Source organism: Gracilinanus agilis, chromosome 4, assembly GCF_016433145.1.
Source record: "Gracilinanus agilis isolate LMUSP501 chromosome 4, AgileGrace, whole genome shotgun sequence".
NCBI classification, from domain to species: Eukaryota; Metazoa; Chordata; class Mammalia; order Didelphimorphia; family Didelphidae; genus Gracilinanus; species Gracilinanus agilis.
Genome location: NC_058133.1, coordinates 462,199,467 through 462,224,158, shown reverse-complemented (window position 1 = coordinate 462,224,158; position 24,692 = coordinate 462,199,467). Strand labels below are relative to the sequence as shown.

The 24,692-nt window shown below is 42.1% G+C and overlaps 1 protein-coding gene across 2 annotated transcripts in view; it reads left to right on the top strand.

Moving 5' to 3' along the window:
* KCND3 (potassium voltage-gated channel subfamily D member 3) overlaps nt 1-24,692 on the top strand; it is a 329,902-nt gene that overhangs the window by 69,502 nt on the left and 235,708 nt on the right. For both annotated transcript variants that reach the window (XM_044672326.1, XM_044672325.1), the window contains exon 5: nt 8,702-8,735. In XM_044672326.1, coding sequence (XP_044528261.1) covers nt 8,702-8,735 — 34 coding nt within the window. The remainder of the gene's footprint in view (nt 1-8,701; nt 8,736-24,692) is intronic.

Genomic DNA, 24,692 nt, shown 5'->3' with positions numbered 1-24,692 from the left:
CCTTTTTGCAGAATAATATACATATATATATATATATATTTGTATACATATATATATATTTGTATACATATATATATACAATGGGGGTCAAGTGACTTGCCCAGGGTCACACAGCTGGGAAGTGTCTAAGGCCAGATTTGAACCTAGGACCTCCCGTCTCTAGGTCTGGCTCTCAATCCACTGAGCTACCCCGCTGCCCCCAAGAATAATATTTTTAAATGCATAAAATGAAATACATCAGATTACAAAAGGAACAAATTATTGAAATATAGTTATCAAAATCTATATTATTTCATCTAAAAGTTCATGGAACCCAGGTGAAAAATCCTTGCTTGAGGGCAGTGGTTCCCAAACTTTTTTGGCCTACCGCCCCCTTTCCAGAAAAAATATTACTTAGTGCCCCTGGAAATTATGAAACTATTTATTGAACTCAGAATAGAATGTAATACAAAAAAAAGTGTGGCCATCACCACTCTCCTGTATCACTGCAGCACCCACCAGGGGGCAGTGGCGCCCACTTTGGGAATCACTGCTTTAGGGTCTCAAGCTCCTCATTTGTAAAAGGAGGGATTTTTACAAAAATAATCTCCAAGGCCCTTTCCATCTCCAAATCCCATGTTTCTTTGAGGAGAGGGTCTGTAAAGAAGGCTTGGCATGCTCCCTAAAGGCCAAGGGCCAGAGACCTGGGTAGCAGAATGCCGGCTCTGACATTCTGAGCTTCTTTCTAGTTGACATTTTTAGAAGAGATATTGAGTCCAAGTCTCTGTCAAGAAGCATGGAAGCTCTTAGGATATTCCCCTGCCCGCCACTCCTCCATGCTGCCTCATAAATGGAGCATCAGAAGAGAGTAGAGAGTGGTGGGGAGAAGAGCCATGGGGAATAGAGCAGGGAAGGAAGCTTTCTTAGACCGCAAGACAAGGTTACAGCATTTTAAGCTCCCAGAAGGCAAGGACCGATAGCTGACTTCACATATCTGAAGGGCTGTTTTATGTAGGAGAGATTGGACTCATTCTCTGTAGCTCCAGAGGACAGAACCAGTCACAATGGGTAGAAGCCACAGGGAGGCAAATTTCAGATGAAAATGACAAAGAGCTTGCTTGTGACTAGAACTGTCCAATGGTATAAGGAGCTTCATATCAAGGGAAATCAGTCCATTGGTCAGTCAAGAAGCATTGATTAAGGGAGCAGCTAGGTGGCTCAGTGGATGGAGAGCCAGACCTAGAGATGGGATCAAATCTGGACTCGGACACTCCCTAGCTGTGTGACCCTGGGCAAGTCACTTAACCCCCATTGCCTAGCCCTTACCACTCTTCTACCCTGGAACTAATAGACAGTGTTGAGTCTAAGACAAAAGGTAAAGGTTTGGGGGAAAAAAGAAAGAACCACTTTCTAGGCACCTACTATGGCAAGCAGTTAGCTGACTCAGTGGACAGAGTGCTGGATATGGAATCAGGAAGAACTGAGTTTAAATAGGGCCTTAGATGGTCACTAACTGTGTGACCCTGGGCAAGTCATTTAACCTCTGTTTGACTTAATCCACTGGAGAAGAAAATGGCTAACCACTCCAGTATCTTTGCCAAGGAAACTCCATAAAGGGTCACAAGAGAGGATCATGACTGAATGGCTGAGTAACAGCAGAACAGGTAAACACTAGGGATACAAAATGAGAGAGAAAGTCCTGGTCCTCCAGGAGCTCATAATCTAATGGGAGACACTTGAAAACATTAGGCATAAACAAGCAGTGTTCAAGATAAATAGGAAGTAATCCTATTAGTAATTCAAATAGGAAGTAGTCAATTAGGAGAAGGTGCTAGAATAAGAGAGCCCAGGAAAGGATTCAGGCAAAAGCTGAGATTTTTCACTGGGACTTGAAGGAAGTCTGGGAAGTCAGGAGGTAGAAATGAGGAGGGAGAGGATTCCAGGCATGGAGAGCAGCAGGAGAAAATGCCCTGAGCTGAGAGAAGGAGTATCTTGTTCCAGAAATAGCCAGGAGCCCCGTGTCAGAGGATTGAAGAGTACATGGCAGGAGAGGGTGTGAAATGTAAGAGGACTGGAAAGATGGAATGAGGACTAGGTTAGGAAAGACTTCAAACACTAAATAGTGGTTTAAAAAGTATTTCCTGTAGTTAACAGGGAACCAATGAAGTTCATTGAGTATGTGTGTTGGAGGTGAGAGGGTTTGGGAAACCCAGTCAGACCTGTATGTTAGAAAAATTACTTGTGGGGGCAGCTGGGCAGCTCAGTGGATTGAGAACCAGGCCTAGAGACGGGAGGTCCTAGGTTCAGATTTGGCCTCAGACACTTCCCAGCTGTGTGACCCTGGGCAAGTCACTTGACCCCCATTGCCTAGCCCTTACCACTCTTCTGCCTTGGAGCCAATACACAGTATTGACTCCAAGATGGAAGGTAAGAGTTTAAAAAAAAAAAGAAAAATTACTTTGGCATCTGAGTAGAGGATGGACTAGAGTGGGAAGACATTTATGGCAGATAGACCAACCAAGAGGCTATTCTAATAGTCCAGGCATGAAGAGATAGAGGCCTACACCAAGATGGTGACAGTATCAGAAGAAAGAAGGGAGTCGATATTAGTGAAATCAACAGGCCTTGGCAACAGATTAGAGATGTGGCGTGAGAGATAGTGGAGAGTCAGTGATGCCTGGGTTGCAAGCCTGCAGGATTGGGAGGATGATGGTGTCCTTGACAGTAATTGAGAAGTTTGGAAGGGGAGAGGGCTTAGGGAGAAAGACTGATCCTGGAAAGCCCAATGGGAATAGCTAAAGAGGGAGCTCAACAATAAGTCCCAACTCTCAGATGACTTTCTTCAAGATCGTGACCACACCAAGCATCTTGGGATATTGTCCCATTTTGAGCCTCAACTGAAAAAATCTCACAAACTCACCAGGCCCTTACATTTGCATGGTCCCCCATGAGAATTCCTGGGGCCCTGTTAGCACTCAGTTCTGACCAAGGGACCTGACCCTAGTACAGGACAAGGACAACCAGTTGTGACCCAGGAAGCTACTCCTTGCCTTGGAAGATGACCATGATTCTACCAGTTTCTTACCAAGACAAGTAGATAAAATTGGCCTGAGGGTGTCAAGGCTAAAAACACTGACTTGCTCTCTTCAGTCACTGAGTCCACCTAGGATCATAAACTTAGAGCTTGAAGGGACCAGAGAGACCATCTAGTCCAACCCCCTCATTTTACAGATGAGGAAACTGAGGTGTCGAAGAAGTTACAAGACTGAGCAAGGCCCGGCCCCACTAAGCCTCACCTTTCCTGAAGGTGAGGTTAAAGGATGGGTGTGGGTATCAGACATGGTTTTAGGATGCTTTCACAAGTCCCAATTACTGTCATCTCCTCATCTTCTGTTGCCCCCAGGAAGCCCAGAAACAGCCTTGATCTCTACTCTAAGCCTAGACCCCCCCCCCAACTTCTCTCCCCCTTATCCATAGCCCATTTCAGGATTCCCTGCAGGCCTGCCCCTCCTCCTCCCTCAGCAAGTGTATGTCCCAGGAATGCAAACTCCTTTTACTATCACCCATCAGTAGTACATAATCAAGAGGGTAAATCTGCCTCTAAAAAAGTCATAAAATGCATCATAAAATTCCAAAGTCAGACAGAAAGAAATTTAGGATTATCTATGCCTCTCCATTAACATGGATAATTGAGAATTGACTGTGTTTGTCAAAACTTGGAGCCAGCGTTTAACCTCAGGATGGTCAATGCATCTAGCCCACTTAATTATGCCCAGGAAAGACAGGACCAGCCAGCTGAGCGCCAGGCTGGTTTAACTAATAGTCGCCACCTTTTCCACCCTGTAGCTCCACCACATTGTCTGAACCATTCACTTGCGTTGCTCATAAGAAGTAACCTGGACAGGTTTGGATTTCAGAGCAGAAAGGCATTACACAGGAGAGAGAGAGGTAGGAGAGAGGATTGGCATTAGATGGAAGAAGGAAGGGAACAAGCATTTATTAAACACCTCCTATATTCCAAGCACCATGCTAAGGGCTCTGCAAATATTATCTCATTTGATCCTCAAAACACTTCTAGGGGTGGGGGACAGCTAAGTGTCTCAGTAGATTGAGAGACAGGAGGTCCTGGGTTCAAATTTGACCTTAGACACTTCCTAGCTGTGTGACCCTGGGCAAGTCACTTGACCCCCATTGCCTACCCTTTTACCACTCTTCTGCCTTGGAACCAACACACAGTATTGATTCCAAGATGGAAGGTAAGGGCTTAAAAAGAAAACACTCCTGGAAGGCAGGTGCAATTTAGGATCCCTATTTTATAGCTGAGGAAATAGAGGCAAACAGTGGTTAAGTGACTTACCCAGAATCACACAGGTAATAAGTGTCTGTAGCTGGATTTGAACTCAGAAACTCCAGGCCAAGTGTTCTATCCATTATACCACCTAGCTGCTTAGTTGTAAGAAAATGGTTGGGGGAAGTGGGTGGGCTTGAGAGCTGAGTTTATTCATACCATTAACTTGATTAGTGACCACTGGGTGGTCACTTAAATTGCTTTGAGTTTCTGTTTCCCCACCTATTCAATTTTTAAATGTTCATTTATTTATTTTGCTCTACCAAGACAAACACCTTTTGTTTTCATCAATAAACACAGCCACATGTTGCATTCTCTATATCTTTCCATCTTTGTGACTTTTTATTTATACAAACCCTTTTTAATTTAATCTAATCAAAATTATTCATTTTATATCTGGTAATGTTCTTTGTCTCTTGCTTGGTCTTAAATTCTTTCCTTCCCCATAGATCTGACAGGTATACTATTCCATGTTCACCTAATCTACTTACAGAATCCCTCTTTATGTTTAAATCCTATACCCATTCTGAACTTATCTTGGTATGGGGTGTGAGATATGGGTCTACATCTAGTTTCTGCCGTACTGTTTTCCAGTTTTCCCAGCAGTTTTTGTCAAATAGTGAGTTCTTCTCCCGAAAGCTGGGATTTTGGGGTTCCTTATGACTTTTTCAAAAAAAATTTAGTAATATTCTATTTTTTAATTATACATAAAACAATTTTAATTCATTTTTTAAAAATTTTGAGTTCCAAATTCTCTTCCTCCCTCCCACCCCTTCTCCTAGCCTAAGACAGTAAGCAATCTGATCACTTATTAACTTTTCTTTAGCCTTTACCTTCTATCTTAGTATCAGTTCTAAAACAGAAGAGCAATAAGGGATAGGCAATTGGGGTTAAGTGACTAGTGCAGGGTCGCACAGCTAAGAAGTGTCTGAGGCTGCATTTGAAACTAGGTCCCCCAGATGTCAGACCTGGCACTCTGCTGTGCTACCTAGCTGCCTTGATCAGTTCTTAATTTTTTTAAAAAATAAAACTCAATTTACCTACTTCACAAATATTCTGTTTTAAGGATAACATTGAAAAATAGTTGTAAATATTTATAATTTAGTTGTAAATTTATAATTTAGTTGTAAATAGTTAAAAAGAGTTCTAATCCCATCTCTTATGCTTCTTGGTTATTTGACCTGGGGAAAGACATTTAATCCCATGAGCCTCAGTTTTCCTCATTTAAAGTTGGGGGTTAATAATTCCTGCTCTGCCTACCTTAAAGGATTATTGTGAGGAAAACACTTAAAAAGAACTATATAAAATGTGAGCTGTTAACTTTTACCCAGAAGCAGATACACAAATGCAAATTAATAAGGGCAAAACTGATTAGGCAGTCAGAGAGAGGATTACTAGCAAGGAATCATCAGTACTGAATATGATTAACCTAAGAAGGCTTCCTGGAGGAGATAAAAATTTTTTTTACATAATTAAGGAAAATTCACATGCTATGGAGCAAATCATGGCTGCTCTTGTTTCCATCTCATTCTCCAGGTAGGTCTTGACTTGGTCCTATTTCTAAGTCAGCCTTCCTTGTCCCCCTTCTTCAGAGGCTCATTCCCAGAAGGCCTTTCCTGAAATCACATAGACCCTCTTCTGTAATTACCTTCCCTGTTTGTTACGTGCTCATCTTCTGAAGAGTTCAGAGCTTCTGACCGAGACTCCCTAAGGAGCGGGGAACCTTAACCAGGAAAATTAAATCAAAGACAAGAAAACCCCCTTTTCAATCCCAGGCTCTTAATTTAATCTCTCTCTCTCTCTCAAATCAAGCTCGACTTTCTCTTTCCTCTAGGCTTCAACCCTATAGGGCTTTCCGCCCCATAGGACCTTTCCCAAAGGCATAGGGTCTTTGTAGAGATGTGGAGAGGTAGGGAAAGAATGAATGAATGAATTTCATTCATTCCCTCCTCTATACCCTATCCTGTTCCCTCAGTCATCCAGGTAAAGGGAAAACTCATTTTCAAGAGGAATCCTGATGACCAGAAAAGCCATTTGAAGTTCTTCTTTCTTCTTGTTAAGATACAAGGAAATCTTAGATGAGTCTTCTTCCTCCCATCCCCAGCATTTTTTAAGCCCTTATCCTACTTTCTTAGAGTCAATACTGCGTATTGGTTCTAAGGCAGAAGAGCAGTTAAGGACTGGGCAATGGGGGTTTCGTGACTTGTCCAGGGTCACACAGCTAGGAAATGTCTAAGGTCAAATTTGAAACCATTGATCCCTCTTCTCTAGGCCTGGCTCTCAATCCACGAGCCATCTAGCTGCCCGTCTCCCAGCATTTTTTAAATAGAAATGTCAAAAATTTTTTCTCAATAAAATGTATCCTTTAGAAACATGAGCTTTCTTAGTTCAACTCTCTAGGCTTGTTTAGACTATTATACAGCTGAGTAGATAGTGGGCCAATTCTAGGATCAAGCCATGTAAGATAAGTCTATTCAAGACCAATGAGGTAAGAATTTCTGAGAGGCATATTCTGGTTTAAAATAAGGGGGAAAGAAACTTAATATATTGAGCATTCTGAAAATAAAATGGGCTACCTTGGAAAGTTGTTGTAATCCGGTTGTTTCAGTCATGCCCAACTCTTCATGGTCCCTTGTGGGGGTTTTCTTGGCAAAGATACTGGAGTGGTTTGCCATTTCCTTACAAAGCCTGGCTGTGTGACCTCTGGACAAATCACGAAGCCGGTCAGTGTTCCAGGCAACTTTCTAAAGACTATTAATTTTCTCAATCCAATTTTATTTGGGGGGAGGCCCATACTCTCCCTCTTCCCCCTGAGGAATGAAGGCAAATTAAAATCCCCCTTATAAATCTACAAAGTCAAGCAAAACAAATTCCTGGATTGGCTATTTCCGTAGCCAGAGATATGGATAGGAATATACACATATATGTACAAAATATGTATGGATGAGTATCCACACATATGTATTTTTATACACAAACCCGCTTCTATCTCTTCCCTGATCTCCTCTTCACAGCCATATGTCAGGAGGTGGATGGTGTGCTTCACCATGAGTCCTTTGGAACTGTAGCTGGCCAGTGGGGTAATCATAGATGCTTGCCAATGTTTTTCCCAGTTGATTGTCTTTAAAATATTGTTACTAATGTATCGTGGTACTGTATGGTGTCATTCTCCGGTTCTGTGAACTTCACTTTGTATCAGCTCATACAAGTATAAGATTTATTATTGAAGAGCATATACAGACCTGATTTGGCAGAGGGAATTTCCTCCCTGGAAGTGCCCTAGATCAGTGAAACCACATTTGTCTAGGATTTGGTCCTCATGAGTATAATGGCAGCCAATCCCATGAATCTCTGTAGCCATATTCTTCCAAAAGCTCCAAACACCTGAATTTCTGTTTATGCCCAGGCGTACCCCCACACCTAAAGGAGGGGGTACACAAACACAATGAGTACATAGTCACCATTTTCCAGATGAAGGAACTGAGCCACAGTTCAACAGAAGAACTAGGATTTGAACTTGAATGTTTTGACTTTCAGTTTAGTTGTCCAAGCAATTCAAGTCTTTGAGATCCCCGGACCTAACCTCCCTGAAGTGGCTAGTACTGTGCCTTAGCTAATACTTGACTCTGGTATACTTTCTATTCTGGTTGATGAGCTAGAGCAGAATGTTAGTTTGGGGTGACAGAAAAGGGGAAGGAATGGAGGAGGAAGAAGAGGAAGAGAAAGAAAAGAAGAGAGAAGAGAAAGAAGAAGAACAATGACGGAACTATAGACATAAAGGCAGCATATGTGTAGTGAAAGGGGCACTGAATTGGCCAACAAGAACCATGGACAGTCCTCTTACCTGATTCACATCTGTGGACCTCAGTGTCCTCATCCGTAAAATGAGGAGGTTGAACAAGTAGTTTTCAAGAAGAGTTGTCTCAATTCATAACTTCACCAATAATACATTATTAGGATTCACTACTTTCCAAGGTAGGGGCAGCTAGATGATGTAGTAGATCGGCTAGGTGGAGTCAGGAAGTTGGGAAGACATGAATTCAAATCCACCCTCGAACACATACTAACTGTGACCCTAAGCAAGTCACTTAACCTTCCTTGCCTCGGTTTCCTTATCTGTAAAATGAGCTGGAGAAGGAAATTTCAAGCCTCCCCAGGATCTTTGCCAAGAAAATCCCACAAGGCGTCATGAAGAGTTGGACGTGACTGAAACGACTAAGTTACAACAACTTTCCAAGGTAGCCCATTTCATTTTCAGAACACTCGATATATTAAGTTTCTTTCCCCCTTATTTTAAACCAGAATATGCCTCTCAGAAATTCTTACCTCATTGGTCTTGAATAGACTTATTTTACATGACTTATTTACACTAAGTTGCTCTCCCCGTCCTAGAGAATATAAGCTCCTTGTGGTCACAACTCGCATTTTGATCTTGGTATATTCTGTGCCTAGCCCAGCACCTGACACTTAGGCACATAATTAGTTCTTATGAATTGGTTGATTAAACTAGGTCCAAAATAGCTAGTTTTCTCAGAAGTGCCCAGAAACTCGTAGTATGTACATTTAGAATTCCCCATTGACTCAAGCCTGGCAGCATGACCCATGGAGTCCATCAGGTATGAAATAATAATAGTGGTCAGATAGTTAAGGCAGATCAGGCCTACTAGTTTATATATATATATATATATTTATATTTATATATATATATTTATATTTTTATATATATATGCACTAGATAATTAGGTAAAAAAATGTGAGGGGATTTTTTGGTTTGTTTTTCCTGAAAATCACAGGCAAGTCCTAATCAATGATCAGGTAGGCCAAATGTTAGATGCATGGGAAGGAAGACCTGATCTTTGAGCTCCCTCCTACTTCTCCAGGTCCCCTGCTCTTTCTGGGATACCTTGAATGCAGCCCTTCCTGAAGACAGAAGTCTGGACAAAAGACCCTTTCAGCCCAGAATCCTTTGCCTCATCCATCTTCAAGATATCCCCTGTTCCTCTTAATTTCGGTCCTCATGCCAATTTCCAGCTAATCCTAAACCCAGGCCCAACATGACTTACTGTTTAAGAAAACAGTGAATTTCATCAAATCACCTCGCTTTGTCCCGTATTCCAGCAGCCTCTCTAAATCTGCCTACCTAATTAGCTCCTTCTTCTAACCCAAAATATGATTAAATCTGTATTAAAAATATCTGTGCAGAGCAGGTTCAGACACACCTGAGCATTTACTAAATTTAGCTGAGGACAATAGGCTCTGGGTTACTTTAATTGGGCGCTGGATTGCTGCAGGAATACATTTTAATTTGGATTTCCAGAGCGCATCTTTCCGCTCACTCTCTATCTCTCTCCTTCTCTTCTTCTTCAAATTGCATCGCCAGAGGAAGAGGGAGAATAATGGAGGCCCATTCCCAGCTGCCAACCCTCACGACTTATCTCAGAAGTGAATGAACAATGAATCCCTAGTGTGGGAGGGGGCAGAAGGGAAAAGGGTGATCCTGTCTTCCCTGCTCTGACATCCTCCACTGAGCTATATTGACAGGTGAAATACACCAGCCAGGAAGGACCGGATTTCAGGGAGAGACAAGCAGGTGGGTTAGGGAAATGACAATGGAAGTCTCCTTGGGGAAACGTTGCTTTTGTGGGAAAGCCATCCTTATCTTTTCCAGGCTTCTTATACTTCACTCTGTGCTAGAATTCAGACACGCAGGCCTTCTTGCAATTCCTTGAATGCCCCGCTTTTTTTTTTTAATCTTCCCCCTCTATTTCCTCTGCACTAGGTCTCCCCCATGTCGGGAATGCTTGGCTCCATCTTTCTCCGGCTTCCTTGAAGACCCAGCTGAGATCCCATCTTCTGTGGGAGCCTTTCCCAATCCCCCTTACCTGCTAATTTATCTCCCCTTCAGAACGTCTTCCATTTTCTTTGTGTTTGTCATCTATCTCCCTAATTATTTACATGTTGGCTCCACCATCAGAATGTGAGCTGCTTGAGGGCAGAGACTGTGTTGATGCCTTTCTTTGGGTTCCCAGAATTTAGCCCAGTGCCTGGCTTTTATAGTAAGAGCGAATGAGCTGATTATTGATTATCCAGACCCAAATGGACCTTCCTTTTTAACTCTTTAACCCTTTGCTTTCTGATATTCCTGAGAGGAGGGGATGTTGGACAGTGTGTCTAAAGAGTGAGCAAATGTAAAGAGTTAGGACCGCCCAGGCCTGAAGGGCCAAAAGCCATTCCCCTCCCTCCCTTTCCTGAAAGGGAAGCCAATTCTGTTCTCCTAATTGCAAAGGCAAGCACAGCAGGAGGTGCTGTAGAGACCTCCTCTCTACAGAGAACTTGAATTACCTTAGTGATTATACCTGTCGCCCTCCCTTGCAGAAGTGGGGAGAGAAGTGCATCCGGAAAACACTCTGGCAATCAGTACCACCTGATTGAAAATGTTGAATAAGACAAGCCAGGGAGGTGTCTAAACTAGAAAACTCCCCGGGCTCAGGTGGCAGCTCCCAGGAAGCTCGGTTGCCCTTAATCTGGTGCCAGGAAGGGAGAAGCTGGAGTGAGTCCCATTTCTTAAGTCTTCAAAGATCACCAGATTCTGGAAGGGGGCAAGGGACCCTCGCTGGGTGCCAGGATGCCAGGTTTACCCTGAGGGCTCTCTGCTCCCTGCTGGAATTATTATGCCAGGTGCTGGCAACTGATTTTCAATTTGCAAAGCAAAACAAATTTGCATTAATCGGAAAAATCCACAGGAAAGACTGTTATGCTTTAATGCAGCTGCCAGAGATGTTGGGATGCCAGGTTGGTAGGAGGGTCTATTAACCCCCGGTGTTGTCCTAGGCCTGTTGTGTGTGTCTCCATATGCATTTTGTTACTGTATGAACTTTGAAAAAGGAGCCTCCTCTCCTGGGTCCCATCCTGTGGNATTCATAACTTCACCAATAATACATTATTAGGATTCACTACTTTCCAAGGTAGGGGCAGCTAGATGATGTAGTAGATCGGCTAGGTGGAGTCAGGAAGTTGGGAAGACATGAATTCAAATCCACCCTCGAACACATACTAACTGTGACCCTAAGCAAGTCACTTAACCTTCCTTGCCTCGGTTTCCTTATCTGTAAAATGAGCTGGAGAAGGAAATTTCAAGCCACCCCAGGATCTTTGCCAAGAAAATCCCACAAGGCGTCATGAAGAGTTGGACGTGACTGAAACGACTAAGTTACAACAACTTTCCAAGGTAGCCCATTTCATTTTCAGAACACTCGATATATTAAGTTTCTTTCCCCCTTATTTTAAACCAGAATATGCCTCTCAGAAATTCTTACCTCATTGGTCTTGAATAGACTTATTTTACATGACTTATTTACACTAAGTTGCTCTCCCCGTCCTAGAGAATATAAGCTCCTTGTGGTCACAACTCGCATTTTGATCTTGGTATATTCTGTGCCTAGCCCAGCACCTGACACTTAGGCACATAATTAGTTCTTATGAATTGGTTGATTAAACTAGGTCCAAAATAGCTAGTTTTCTCAGAAGTGCCCAGAAACTCGTAGTATGTACATTTAGAATTCCCCATTGACTCAAGCCTGGCAGCATGACCCATGGAGTCCATCAGGTATGAAATAATAATAGTGGTCAGATAGTTAAGGCAGATCAGGCCTACTAGTTTATATATATATATATATATTTATATTTATATATATATATTTATATTTTTATATATATATGCACTAGATAATTAGGTAAAAAAATGTGAGGGGATTTTTTGGTTTGTTTTTCCTGAAAATCACAGGCAAGTCCTAATCAATGATCAGGTAGGCCAAATGTTAGATGCATGGGAAGGAAGACCTGATCTTTGAGCTCCCTCCTACTTCTCCAGGTCCCCTGCTCTTTCTGGGATACCTTGAATGCAGCCCTTCCTGAAGACAGAAGTCTGGACAAAAGACCCTTTCAGCCCAGAATCCTTTGCCTCATCCATCTTCAAGATATCCCCTGTTCCTCTTAATTTCGGTCCTCATGCCAATTTCCAGCTAATCCTAAACCCAGGCCCAACATGACTTACTGTTTAAGAAAACAGTGAATTTCATCAAATCACCTCGCTTTGTCCCGTATTCCAGCAGCCTCTCTAAATCTGCCTACCTAATTAGCTCCTTCTTCTAACCCAAAATATGATTAAATCTGTATTAAAAATATCTGTGCAGAGCAGGTTCAGACACACCTGAGCATTTACTAAATTTAGCTGAGGACAATAGGCTCTGGGTTACTTTAATTGGGCGCTGGATTGCTGCAGGAATACATTTTAATTTGGATTTCCAGAGCGCATCTTTCCGCTCACTCTCTATCTCTCTCCTTCTCTTCTTCTTCAAATTGCATCGCCAGAGGAAGAGGGAGAATAATGGAGGCCCATTCCCAGCTGCCAACCCTCACGACTTATCTCAGAAGTGAATGAACAATGAATCCCTAGTGTGGGAGGGGGCAGAAGGGAAAAGGGTGATCCTGTCTTCCCTGCTCTGACATCCTCCACTGAGCTATATTGACAGGTGAAATACACCAGCCAGGAAGGACCGGATTTCAGGGAGAGACAAGCAGGTGGGTTAGGGAAATGACAATGGAAGTCTCCTTGGGGAAACGTTGCTTTTGTGGGAAAGCCATCCTTATCTTTTCCAGGCTTCTTATACTTCACTCTGTGCTAGAATTCAGACACGCAGGCCTTCTTGCAATTCCTTGAATGCCCCGCTTTTTTTTTTTAATCTTCCCCCTCTATTTCCTCTGCACTAGGTCTCCCCCATGTCGGGAATGCTTGGCTCCATCTTTCTCCGGCTTCCTTGAAGACCCAGCTGAGATCCCATCTTCTGTGGGAGCCTTTCCCAATCCCCCTTACCTGCTAATTTATCTCCCCTTCAGAACGTCTTCCATTTTCTTTGTGTTTGTCATCTATCTCCCTAATTATTTACATGTTGGCTCCACCATCAGAATGTGAGCTGCTTGAGGGCAGAGACTGTGTTGATGCCTTTCTTTGGGTTCCCAGAATTTAGCCCAGTGCCTGGCTTTTATAGTAAGAGCGAATGAGCTGATTATTGATTATCCAGACCCAAATGGACCTTCCTTTTTAACTCTTTAACCCTTTGCTTTCTGATATTCCTGAGAGGAGGGGATGTTGGACAGTGTGTCTAAAGAGTGAGCAAATGTAAAGAGTTAGGACCGCCCAGGCCTGAAGGGCCAAAAGCCATTCCCCTCCCTCCCTTTCCTGAAAGGGAAGCCAATTCTGTTCTCCTAATTGCAAAGGCAAGCACAGCAGGAGGTGCTGTAGAGACCTCCTCTCTACAGAGAACTTGAATTACCTTAGTGATTATACCTGTCGCCCTCCCTTGCAGAAGTGGGGAGAGAAGTGCATCCGGAAAACACTCTGGCAATCAGTACCACCTGATTGAAAATGTTGAATAAGACAAGCCAGGGAGGTGTCTAAACTAGAAAACTCCCCGGGCTCAGGTGGCAGCTCCCAGGAAGCTCGGTTGCCCTTAATCTGGTGCCAGGAAGGGAGAAGCTGGAGTGAGTCCCATTTCTTAAGTCTTCAAAGATCACCAGATTCTGGAAGGGGGCAAGGGACCCTCGCTGGGTGCCAGGATGCCAGGTTTACCCTGAGGGCTCTCTGCTCCCTGCTGGAATTATTATGCCAGGTGCTGGCAACTGATTTTCAATTTGCAAAGCAAAACAAATTTGCATTAATCGGAAAAATCCACAGGAAAGACTGTTATGCTTTAATGCAGCTGCCAGAGATGTTGGGATGCCAGGTTGGTAGGAGGGTCTATTAACCCCCGGTGTTGTCCTAGGCCTGTTGTGTGTGTCTCCATATGCATTTTGTTACTGTATGAACTTTGAAAAAGGAGCCTCCTCTCCTGGGTCCCATCCTGTGGCTGCCTCTTCCTTGGTTGGAGGAAACTGAAGGGGCTTGCTTCCCCCTAAATACTGAAGCCATGTTCATATATTTCTCAAAAAGCACTCTGCACAGGGTACCCCAAAACTCAAGGCTTTAACCCCCTGGGTCTGTCCATTTGTGTGCAGCAATAGCAGCCCCACGTGTAAGTGCTAGTAATAATGGAATTATTGAATCGATGGAGTAGCTAGGAGATGTCTTAGTGCTCAGAGCTCTGGGCTTGGACTATGGAAGAACTGAGTTCAAATTCTACCTCAGAAACTTTCTAGCTCTATGACCTTGGGCAAGTCATTGAATTTCTCTTTGTCTCATTTTCCTGATCTGCAAAATGGGAATAATAATAGCACCTACTTTCCAGGTTTGTTGTGAGGATCAAAATGAGGAAGTAATTGTAAAGTGCTTAACACAGTGCCTGGCACATAGTAGATACTGTATAACTGTTATAGTAGTAGTAGTGGTAGTGGTAGTGGTAGTGGTAGTAGTAGTAGTAGTAGTGGTAGTAGTAGTAGTAGTAGTAATGGCCTGGCACATAGGAGCTACTAAATAACTGTTAGCTAGTGGTAGTAAGAGAAATAGCCATGATAATGGCCTGGCAACTAGTAGGTGCTATATAAACTGTTAGCTGGTAGTAGTCATAGTAATGATAATAGTTAACATTTCTATAACACTTGAAGGTTTAACATTTGAAAGGCAATTTTCATGTGCCATTATTTGGATCCTCACAACCTTGGGAGGTAGGTGCTATTATTGTTATTTAGCCATTTTTCAGTTGTATCTGACTCTTTGTGATCCCATTTGGAGTTTTTCTTAATGAAGATACTGGAGTGGTTTGCTATTTCCTTCTCTGGCCCATTTTCCAGATGAGGAAATTAAAGCAAAAAGGGTTAAGTGACTTGTCCAGAAGAGGAAACTGAGTCTAAGAAAGATTAAATGGATCACCCAGGGACACAGTGCTAGTAAGTATCTGAGGCAGGATTCAAATTCATGACTTTATGACTTCAAATCCAACAGTCATCAGTCTGCCATTTATTTATTTATTCATTCATTTATTTATTTATTTATTTATTTATTTATTTATTTATTTATTTATTTGTTCATTTGTTTATTTATTTATTCATTCATTCATTCATTCATTCATTCATTTAATAGACAAGGATTCGTGATCATCTAAATGGGAAGGGTGAATGAACGAGGAGGAAAAGGATTTATTATACAAATGGATTTTCCTAAATATATATACATATATATATATATATATGGCACTTGACAGTTTCCAAGGTGCTTTCTCATGTACTGCTAGCTCACTTCATCTTATTGGAGCCTCAAAACAACTCTGGGAGGCAGGTGGTTAGGTGGGCTTGATTTTACAGGAGATCCAGATGAAGCCCAGAGAGATCATGACTTACCTAAGGTAATGCCAATTGGTCAATCTGTGTATTAAATATTTCCTTGTGGCAAGCACCATTCTAGGCACAGTGGGCTAAAAAAAACTGTACCCTCACAGTGTTTGCATTCAGGGGAAACAATAAGCACAAGGAGATTTGTTTTGTTTTTTTTTCAGGAAAAAGGGGGAAACTCTAGGATTTAGGGCATCTGCAAAGGTTTCATGAGAAGGTGGTACTCCAGCTCAGAGGTGAAGGGAACTAGAGATTCTGAGAGTTGAAGATAAGGAAGGGAGAGCATCCTGGAGATGAAGGGTAACTTGTATAAAAGTCAAGGTGAGATATTAGGTGCGATGAACAGTATGTCAGCCCCTTTGACTGGGATGCAGAGTATGGGGACAGCTGGGTGGCACCATAATACATAGAGTGCTTAGCCAGAAATCAAGAAAACCTGTCTTTTTAATTTCAAATCTTACTTCAGACACTTACTAGTTGTGGGACCCTGGGCAAGTCACTTAATCTCTGTTGACCTCAGTTTTCTCATCTGTCAAATGAGCTGGAGAAGGAAATGACAGACCACTCCAGTATCTTTGCCAAGAAAACCCTAAATGGAGTCACAAAGAGTCTGACACAGCTGAAATGACTAAACAACAACAAAAAAGAAGGATTAATGCTCAGGAGAAATATGAGGGCTGGATATATAGATCCATAGGTTTTCAGTATAGAAAAGATCATTGATCTTTTCAGTATAGATCATTTCAGTATAGAAAAGATCAGTGGAAGCTGAGGAGATCGCCAATATGACCAGCAATTGACCAACGTCGGTCGAGAACCCAACTCTTCCTTAGAGCCCGGTTCACTGTTTTTTCCCGCTATACCCAATCTTAGCCACTTCATGTACTATTTGCAACAAATTTTTCATTACAGACTGGATTCTGGTCGCTGCTAAATATATTTCTGGACCACCTCTCCACTCCCATCCCAAGAAAACATAATTAAGGCAGTAATTCTGCATACATACACACATATCCCATAACCAAAATAAGAAAGTATTTTTGAATCATCTGGTATTTTGCATTAACCATAACACTGCTCTCTTCCACTGGAGTGGGTTATTGAAAACTGAATCTCTGGCATTTCTAGAGTAATTTAAAATAGGAAACTAGGAGAGAGTTCCTCCGTTGGAGATCTTTAAAAACAAGGAAATCCCTGCTTGTCTTGGCTAGATCTGATCTAGCCAAGAAGAGAGACAACTTCTCTTCAGAAGTCCTTTCCAGTCCACGTATTTTTACAAGCCAGAACCACCAGAATTTTATCCTAACACTCTCAGAAAAGATTTTTAAAAACTTGAGTTCAAATCTAAACACTTCGTGGCTAACCTGAGTAAATCATTTTATTTTTCTGGAGCTCAGTTTCCTAAGCTGTAAAAATGAGGAAGATATGAGTTTTGACACATAGAGTTTTGCTATAACTGAACCTTAAAATTCTACAGAAGTGAGTTTTTTTTTCTTTTTAATATTTCCAAGGATGTCTTATCTTAGAGCTCAAGTGGTGGCATTGGCTCTCCCACACCACAGAGTAATTCAAAGCTGAAACAGACCTTTGGGAACAATCTAGCCCGACCTCTTCATTGCATGGATAAGAACCTGAGGCCCAAGAGAGGTAGCTGATGTGCCTGAGGTTGCAGAGGTAGTAAGTTATCAATCCAGAATCTAAGTTTAAATGCTCAAACTTAAAATCTAGTATATACTTAGAGATGTACATGCTTTCTCGCCTTTTAGAATGTAAATACCAGCACTTAGCACAGTGCCTGACAGAGAACTGGCACTTAATATTTGTTGATTGACTTGGACACTTTCTAACTGTGTGACCCTGGACAAGTCACTTAACCCCAGTTATTAGCCTTTACTAATCTTCTACCTTGGAACTGATACTAGTATCAATTCTAAGACATAAGGTAAAGGTATACATATACACACATAGAATTCATTAATTTTATATTTTATATATAAAATTCAATGTAAGAAAATATATATAATACTGCAATATAAGATATAACAAATACAGTTAAAATAGCATACCTATTTAGTTATTTCATATATTTATATTTGTTTTATTATATGATATATTTAATATATAGCAACAAACATATATTTGTTGATTGATCAATTGATTCTTTTTTAAACTACATTTTATTGATGTCCTTTACCTTTGTTATCGATATTTCCCATTGTTCCCTCCTCCAGCCCTCTCAGTAAGCCTTTATGTATAATAAAGAAGGAAAAAAAAGAGGAAGAAAAATAACCACAGAGCTAACCAATGTGAGGCTAGCATTATAAATGATATTCTACAGCTGTATTCCCCAACCTTTTCAAAGAATGGGAGGGGAGGGCTGGTCTCATCTCATAGCTCTTCTTTGGGGCCACTCTTGGTCATTATAATTTTTAACATTTTTTCTGTTGTTTAGTACTTTTTTCCCCTTTGTTGTAGTCATTGTATATGTTATTTTCATGGTTCTACTAATATTACTTTGTATCAATTAATAGCTTTTCCATGATTCTCCATTTGCATCATTAAAAAAAAACCAACCTTATCTTTTGTCTTAGAATCAATACTAAGTATTGGTTCCAAGGCAGAAAAGTTGTAGGGGCTAGGCAATAGGGGTTAAGTGACTTGTCCAGGGTCACACAGCTAAGAAGTGTCTGAGGCTGGATTTGAACCCAGGACCTCCTGTCTCTAGGCATGGCTCTCAGCCCATGGAATCACTCAATTGCCTCCCTGAATCATTTTTATTGTTCCATATGGAAGAATAATATTCTATTACTTTCAGTGCTTAGCATGTTAATGTGCACATAGTAGGTGCTTCATAAATATTTATTGATTGATGTGTTTATTGATGTGGTACAATTTCTTTAGGCATTCACCAATGCATGTGTATATATTTTGTTTCCACTTCTTTGTTCCAACAACAAAGTCCTATAAATATTTTGGTGTTTTGGGACTTGTCTTGGGGTACTGCCTCTGGGTCTAAGGGTATGAGCATTTTAGTCTTTTTTCTTTGCATAATTACAAATTGCTTTCCAGGATGATTCCAGGGTAACCCGCTCATACCTCCACCAACAATGCATTAATGCATCTTTCTTTCTACCACCCCTCCCATACCTAGTATTTCCTTTCTTTGTCAGATTGACTTATGCCAAGAATGAATGATAGGACCTTAGAGAGATCATCTAGAATTACCCCCTCATTATACAAGGTAAGGAAACAGACTTAGAGAGTTCAAGAAATGTGCGTGGCTTTACCCAATGATACTGTGCTTATAAGTGGCTGAGTCAGGACTCGAATACAGGTCTTCGACTCCAAATATACCATATAACAACAACCAGCACAATAATGATAATAGCAGCATTTATATAACACTTTAAGGTTTTGCCTTACAAGTATTTTCTCATTTGATCTTCATGACAACTCTGGGAAGTAAGTGCTATAACTATTTTTCATTTTATAGATGAGGAAACTGTGGCAAACAGAGGTTAAGTGACTTGCTCAGAGTCACACAGTTAGGGGGTTTCTGGGGCTGGATTTAAACTTGGGTCTTCCTAACTCCAAGCCCAGTGTTCTGTGTGTGATGGTACCACCCCGTTGCATTCTTTCTCCTCCTTGATGCTTCCTTCCTTTTCATTTCTCCTACTTATAATTCTGTAATTTTTTTAAAGTAATGGTTACATTTCCAGATACTCTTCCTGTCAGTTAACAGTGGGTTCTCCCTAGATCCTTGGTGGGGGAAGGGAAGCCTTAAAAGCTGAGAAACATCTGCTCTAGCTTTAAGATTATTATTGTTTTTTTTACTAATAATTGATAGGATAACTAGGTGATGCATTGGATAGAGCACCAGATCTGGAGTCAGAAAAACTTGAGTTCAAATATGGCCTAGCTATGTGACCCTGGGCAAGTCATTTTGTCCTGTTTGCCTCAGTTTCCTCATGTGTAAAATGAGCTGGAGAAAGAAATAGCAAGTCACTCTAGTAAACACCAAAAAATGACCCTTTCCATCTTTCTAGAGGGGAAAATCAGCCTTGGAGGGGTAAAGGAAGCCTTTGGTCCCATCATAAGAATTATATTAAAGATAATTCCCAGGATAATGTGTTCCCCTGCACCAATCTTTTCTACTTCCCCAGTGCATCTATTCCCCATTAGACTCTAATGATGGATGATAATCATAGGTAATGTTATATAGCCCCTTAAAGTTTGAAAAGTGCCTTTATTAAATAAAATCCTATAAAGTAGATGCTTTTCTTCTGTTTTGTTTTGCTTTAAGACTGGGTCTCCCTTTCTTATCCAGGCTAAAAGTGTAGTTGTCATTCATAGTCTGAATGACTGCTGATTAGCTGGGAAGCTTTGACTCACTCTATTTCTGACCTGGATTGGTCTAGCCCTCCTTAGGCAGCTGGGTTGCTCCAGATTCCTTTCCTACTCCTGCCCCAGCTCCTGGGGACTTCATTGTATTGGTTCCAGGTTTAGTGTAGACACCCAATCAGCTTTAGCCCTATTTCCAAACTCAAGAGATCCACCAGCCTCATCCTCCCTCCAGTAGCAGGGATTACAGGTATTCAGGATCCACCAACCTCAACTTTTCCCAATAGCCAGGGTCACAGGCATCGCGACCATACCTGGCAGCAGTTTTTAGTATTTCCATATTTTCCATATTTCCATAATTGATGAAGATATTGAGATGGAGGAAAGTTAAGAGACTTGGCCAGAGACCCAGAACTAGTAAAGTATCTGAGTTGAGGCAGGGTTCAAACTCAGACCTTCCTGGCTCCAAGTTCAGAACTTCTATCCACTATGACACCAAATGCTGCTCCATAGCATCCATTCTCTCTCCTCCAAACAGTCAACTGTAGGATCTTTAATACAGTGATTATTTCCAATGGCTTTCTTTGCCCTCCCCCAAAGATGAATTTCTCCACCAAAAAGGTGAAGATGGTCTTAGTGGTTGTCAATCATCACGAAAGGAAGAGGAAGGAGAAGAAGGAGTAGGGAAAGGAGAAGCTTATAGATTGAGCAAATGCCTTTCTTAATTTCTGCCCCCACCCCCATACACACACACATACAAAGATCCAGGGAGATCCCACTGTGGACAGTTTTTTCCTGGCTTTCATTTACCAAGTAGATTCCAAATTGGAAAGTGTCTGAGCTCAGAGCCCCTCTTGGAAGGCTAGAACCAGGATGTAGGAAGGTCTGGAACAGAGGGAGCCTGCTTTGGAGTAATGAAGTCTTCATTGTTCCATTTGAAATGTCTTTCTTTTCCTCTTGCCCATCTTCCATGGATTCTTGATAGCCCCAGACTATACACAATAGACAATAGACAATACAGAGGGACTGCCTGGGCTGCTCCTGCTTGCTTTTCCTCCATCCCAGCTGGAGGGACCCAGAGCCATGTATAGAGACCCTCTCCTTCTTCCCCTTTGCCTTCCCAGAAGATAATTCTGGGCATCTGGCTTGGCCTCCTGTCATTGGCAAAGCTGGAGAATTTGTCATGTGAAGGAAGTCACCTTTGGAGCCAAATTGGATCTTGGTGGTTATTGAGTATTCTCTTCCCTGTCCTAGAATGGAAAGGAGGGAATATTGGAGTACTCCTCTCTAGCAAGGGAGCAGAGTATTGTCTTGCTGTCATTCAACAAATATTATTGGGACACCCTCTAAAGAAAGAAGGTCCTCCCCAGAGCAAGCCAGGGACAACCTCAGGAGCTCAGGTGGCATTTTCCATCCAAGAACCTGTCCCTCTGGTACTTGTAAGTTGTAAAGAGAGTAAGCACTATGCTATGATCGTAACGGCTTGCCAAGATTGAGCTTACTGAGTGAGGTTTGGTGTTGAGACTGAATAAAACTTAGGACAAGGTTAATTGGACAAATTTAATGGGATGCATAATTGTTTTTGTACTCCATGGCAGTTAAAAATGAATGACATCCTATTCATGTAAATGGAAATAATGGGCACTATTGTTATATAGTCATACTGAGCGTTTGGGGGAGAGGGGGCAGGGAAGATGCATGGTCCCCCAGTAGGGAAGAGGAGAATTCCTGGGCTCCAGCCCCTCTCCCCTGCCAGAGACAAGTTGGTCACCAGTTTTCTCTACTAATGCAATATCTGATCTTAGTTTCCAATACCTGGGCACAGGTAAACTGTTTAACTGGGTCTTCCAGTGCCCTTAGACTATGGGTCCTTGGGGACAAAAAGATAATATCTGATCAGGATGTTAATTTGAGATAGATAATCCGTCACAATGGAATGAGGACTCATTTTGGAGTCAGAGGGCATGGGTTCAAATCATGCCTCTGATGCTTACTTCTTGCATGACTGTAGGCAGTCCCTTCACCTTCCCCCAATTCAGTTTCCTCATGCATCTAATAAGGGGGTTGGGCTCTATGGTCTCTGAGATCCCTTTCAGCTCAAAATCCGGACTTCTAAGCCAACTTTGGTCCAACTTTAAAGTTGTGTTTAAAGTTTAGAGCCTGCCCCTCCTCTGCTAAATGTCAAAGCAGTTGTCGTGGAATCCTTGCCAGACCTCTCTGATGACCCTCTTCACCTCCCTCATACCACCCCCAACCCCTGCTACCAGTCTCTGCTTATGCCTAGAATAGTAAAGGCTGGGGAGTGGAGAGGGGCAACACAGCTGTGGACAACCTTGTTCCTCCCTTGGACATCTCCATCATGACCTTAGTTACTTCATCATTGGACAAGATTGCAGCAGCAACGGTACTCACATTCATCAGTACCCCCCCTCTGCCCTGGACTGTTCTAATTGGAGGGCAGAGTGTGAATAGAGCCTACAAAGCCTCTATTTAAAGAAAGAGTCCAGGCCACCCATCTCTTCATTTCTCACCCCTCTGTACTCCTTTGGACTAACCCTTCTTCTCCTCCCTGCCACTTTTTTAGCTGCCTTTTATATATTGTCTTCCCCACCCCACCCAACCCCTTTTAGATTGTAAGCTCCTCGGAGGCAAGGGCTGACTTGCCTATTTGTATCCCCAGTGCTTAGTATGGTCCCTGGCACATAGTAGGTGCTCAGATATTTTTCTAACTAACTGTCATAGATTCATCACTGTCTAGACTCTTTGGTCTTTCTTGCCTCTAAAACACACTGAATGTGTTACCCTGAGAAAGTCATTTAACTTCTCAATGTTTAAGGCAACTCTGAGACTATAAGCATGGGCAATTAGTTGGTACCATAGTACATAGATCACTGGCCCTGGTGGCAGGAAGACTCGTCTCCCTGAGTTCAAATCTGGCTTCAGATAGTTATTAGCTGTATGACCCTGGGCGAGTCACTTAACCCTGTTGGCCTCAGTTTCCTCATTTACAAAATAAGCTGGAGAAGGAAATGACAAACCACTCCAGTATCTTTGCCAAGAAACCCCAATGCAGTCAACAAAGAGTCAGTTGTTACTGAAATGAATGAACAAGATCATTAACTGCCCAACCATTACCCTGACCACTGGAGAAGGGAGGGCCCTATCCCAGTGAAAGAACAAGTCTAGACTAAAAAATAAAAAATCAGTATTATTTATCATTTTCTCTTCTTCCTGCCCCTCCTTCTTCCTTGACAAACAAAATCACCAATCCCAAAACTTTGGCTCTCCCTACGATGATCTGTTCAGAATGGGAAAAGAAGCTCATTTCTGGCCTATTCCCCATAGCTGCTGCTTGCTGTACCCACTTTTCAGATACCCTGTTTCTTTACGGTGGTATCATTACCTTCTTTCTTACATTTGCCCTCAGAACATGACGCCAGCACCTGCATTAATGTACCTTGGCCGTGAGGCAGACTGCTCACCATTTGATTATAAGCTCTTGGAAGGCAGAGACATGCTTTATGTGTCTTTTGTATAATACTCTTCACAATGTCTATTCTACCCAGGGAAGAGCACCTAGCAGAGGGAATGAAATTCTTGAGGGAGGTGATAGGAATGGAAATCAGAAAACTCAGGTTCAAGGGGCAGCCAAGTGGCTCAGGGAATAGAGAGCTGGGCTTAGAGATGGGAAGTCTTGAGATCAAATTTGATCCCAGGCATTTCCTAGCTGTGTGACCCTGGGCAAGTCACTTAATCCCAACTGCCTATCCCTTCCTGTCTTTCTGACTTAGAATAAATACTTAGTATATCAACTCCGAAAGTAAAAGTTAAAAAACAACCACCACCACCACCACCTAGTAATCAGTATATAAATGCTTAATTGCTATTCTAGTCTTTTTTTGGGGGGTAGAAAGAGTAGTCCATAGATGAAATCATGGATCCTGGAAATGTTATCATTACTACTTTCCTCTTATTTTGAGGAACCCCGTGTAAGAGAGATAGGGACTTCAGGGGACCGAGACTTTGAAAAGTCTTTCCTAGTATCCTCATCTGTCCTTTTGGAGAAGTTTTCCACCAATTATCTATCCCAGTTCCGAGGGCGAAATGAGCTGGAAGCCTTGACTTCCCTCTGGACTGGACCCAGAGAATGGCCCGGAGACAGCAGTGTCTCGTGTAGATAGAAGCAATATGTTTTCCCCTCCAGGGAAATAAAAGGGGTTGGGGGAGAGGAAGTTTATGTGCGTGCAGGGGAGATAGGTAGTCCTGTTATTTCTCAAGAGCAACACGTCCTGAAATAACTTTCCTACACTTGGTGGTCAAGACTGCCTAGTTCTAGGGGCACCTAGGTGACTCAGTGTATAGAGTGCCAAGCCTGGAGATGAGAGGTCCTAGGTTCAAATCTGGCCTCAGATACTTCTGAACTATGTAACCCTGGGCAAGTCACTTAACCCCCATTGCCTACCCCTTATTACTCTTCTGCCTTGGAACAGGTACCTAGTATTAATTCTAAGATGGTAAGAGTTAAAAAAACAAAAACAAAAACAAAAACAAAAAAAAAACAAGATGCTAGCACAGGGATATTGAAAAAGACCTAATCCAGAGTAAAGTAAGCAGAACCAGGAAAACAATATATACAAATGACTCCCAGGATGTAAGCTGAAAGAACAAACACAGAGAATTGGACATTGATCATTAATTATAA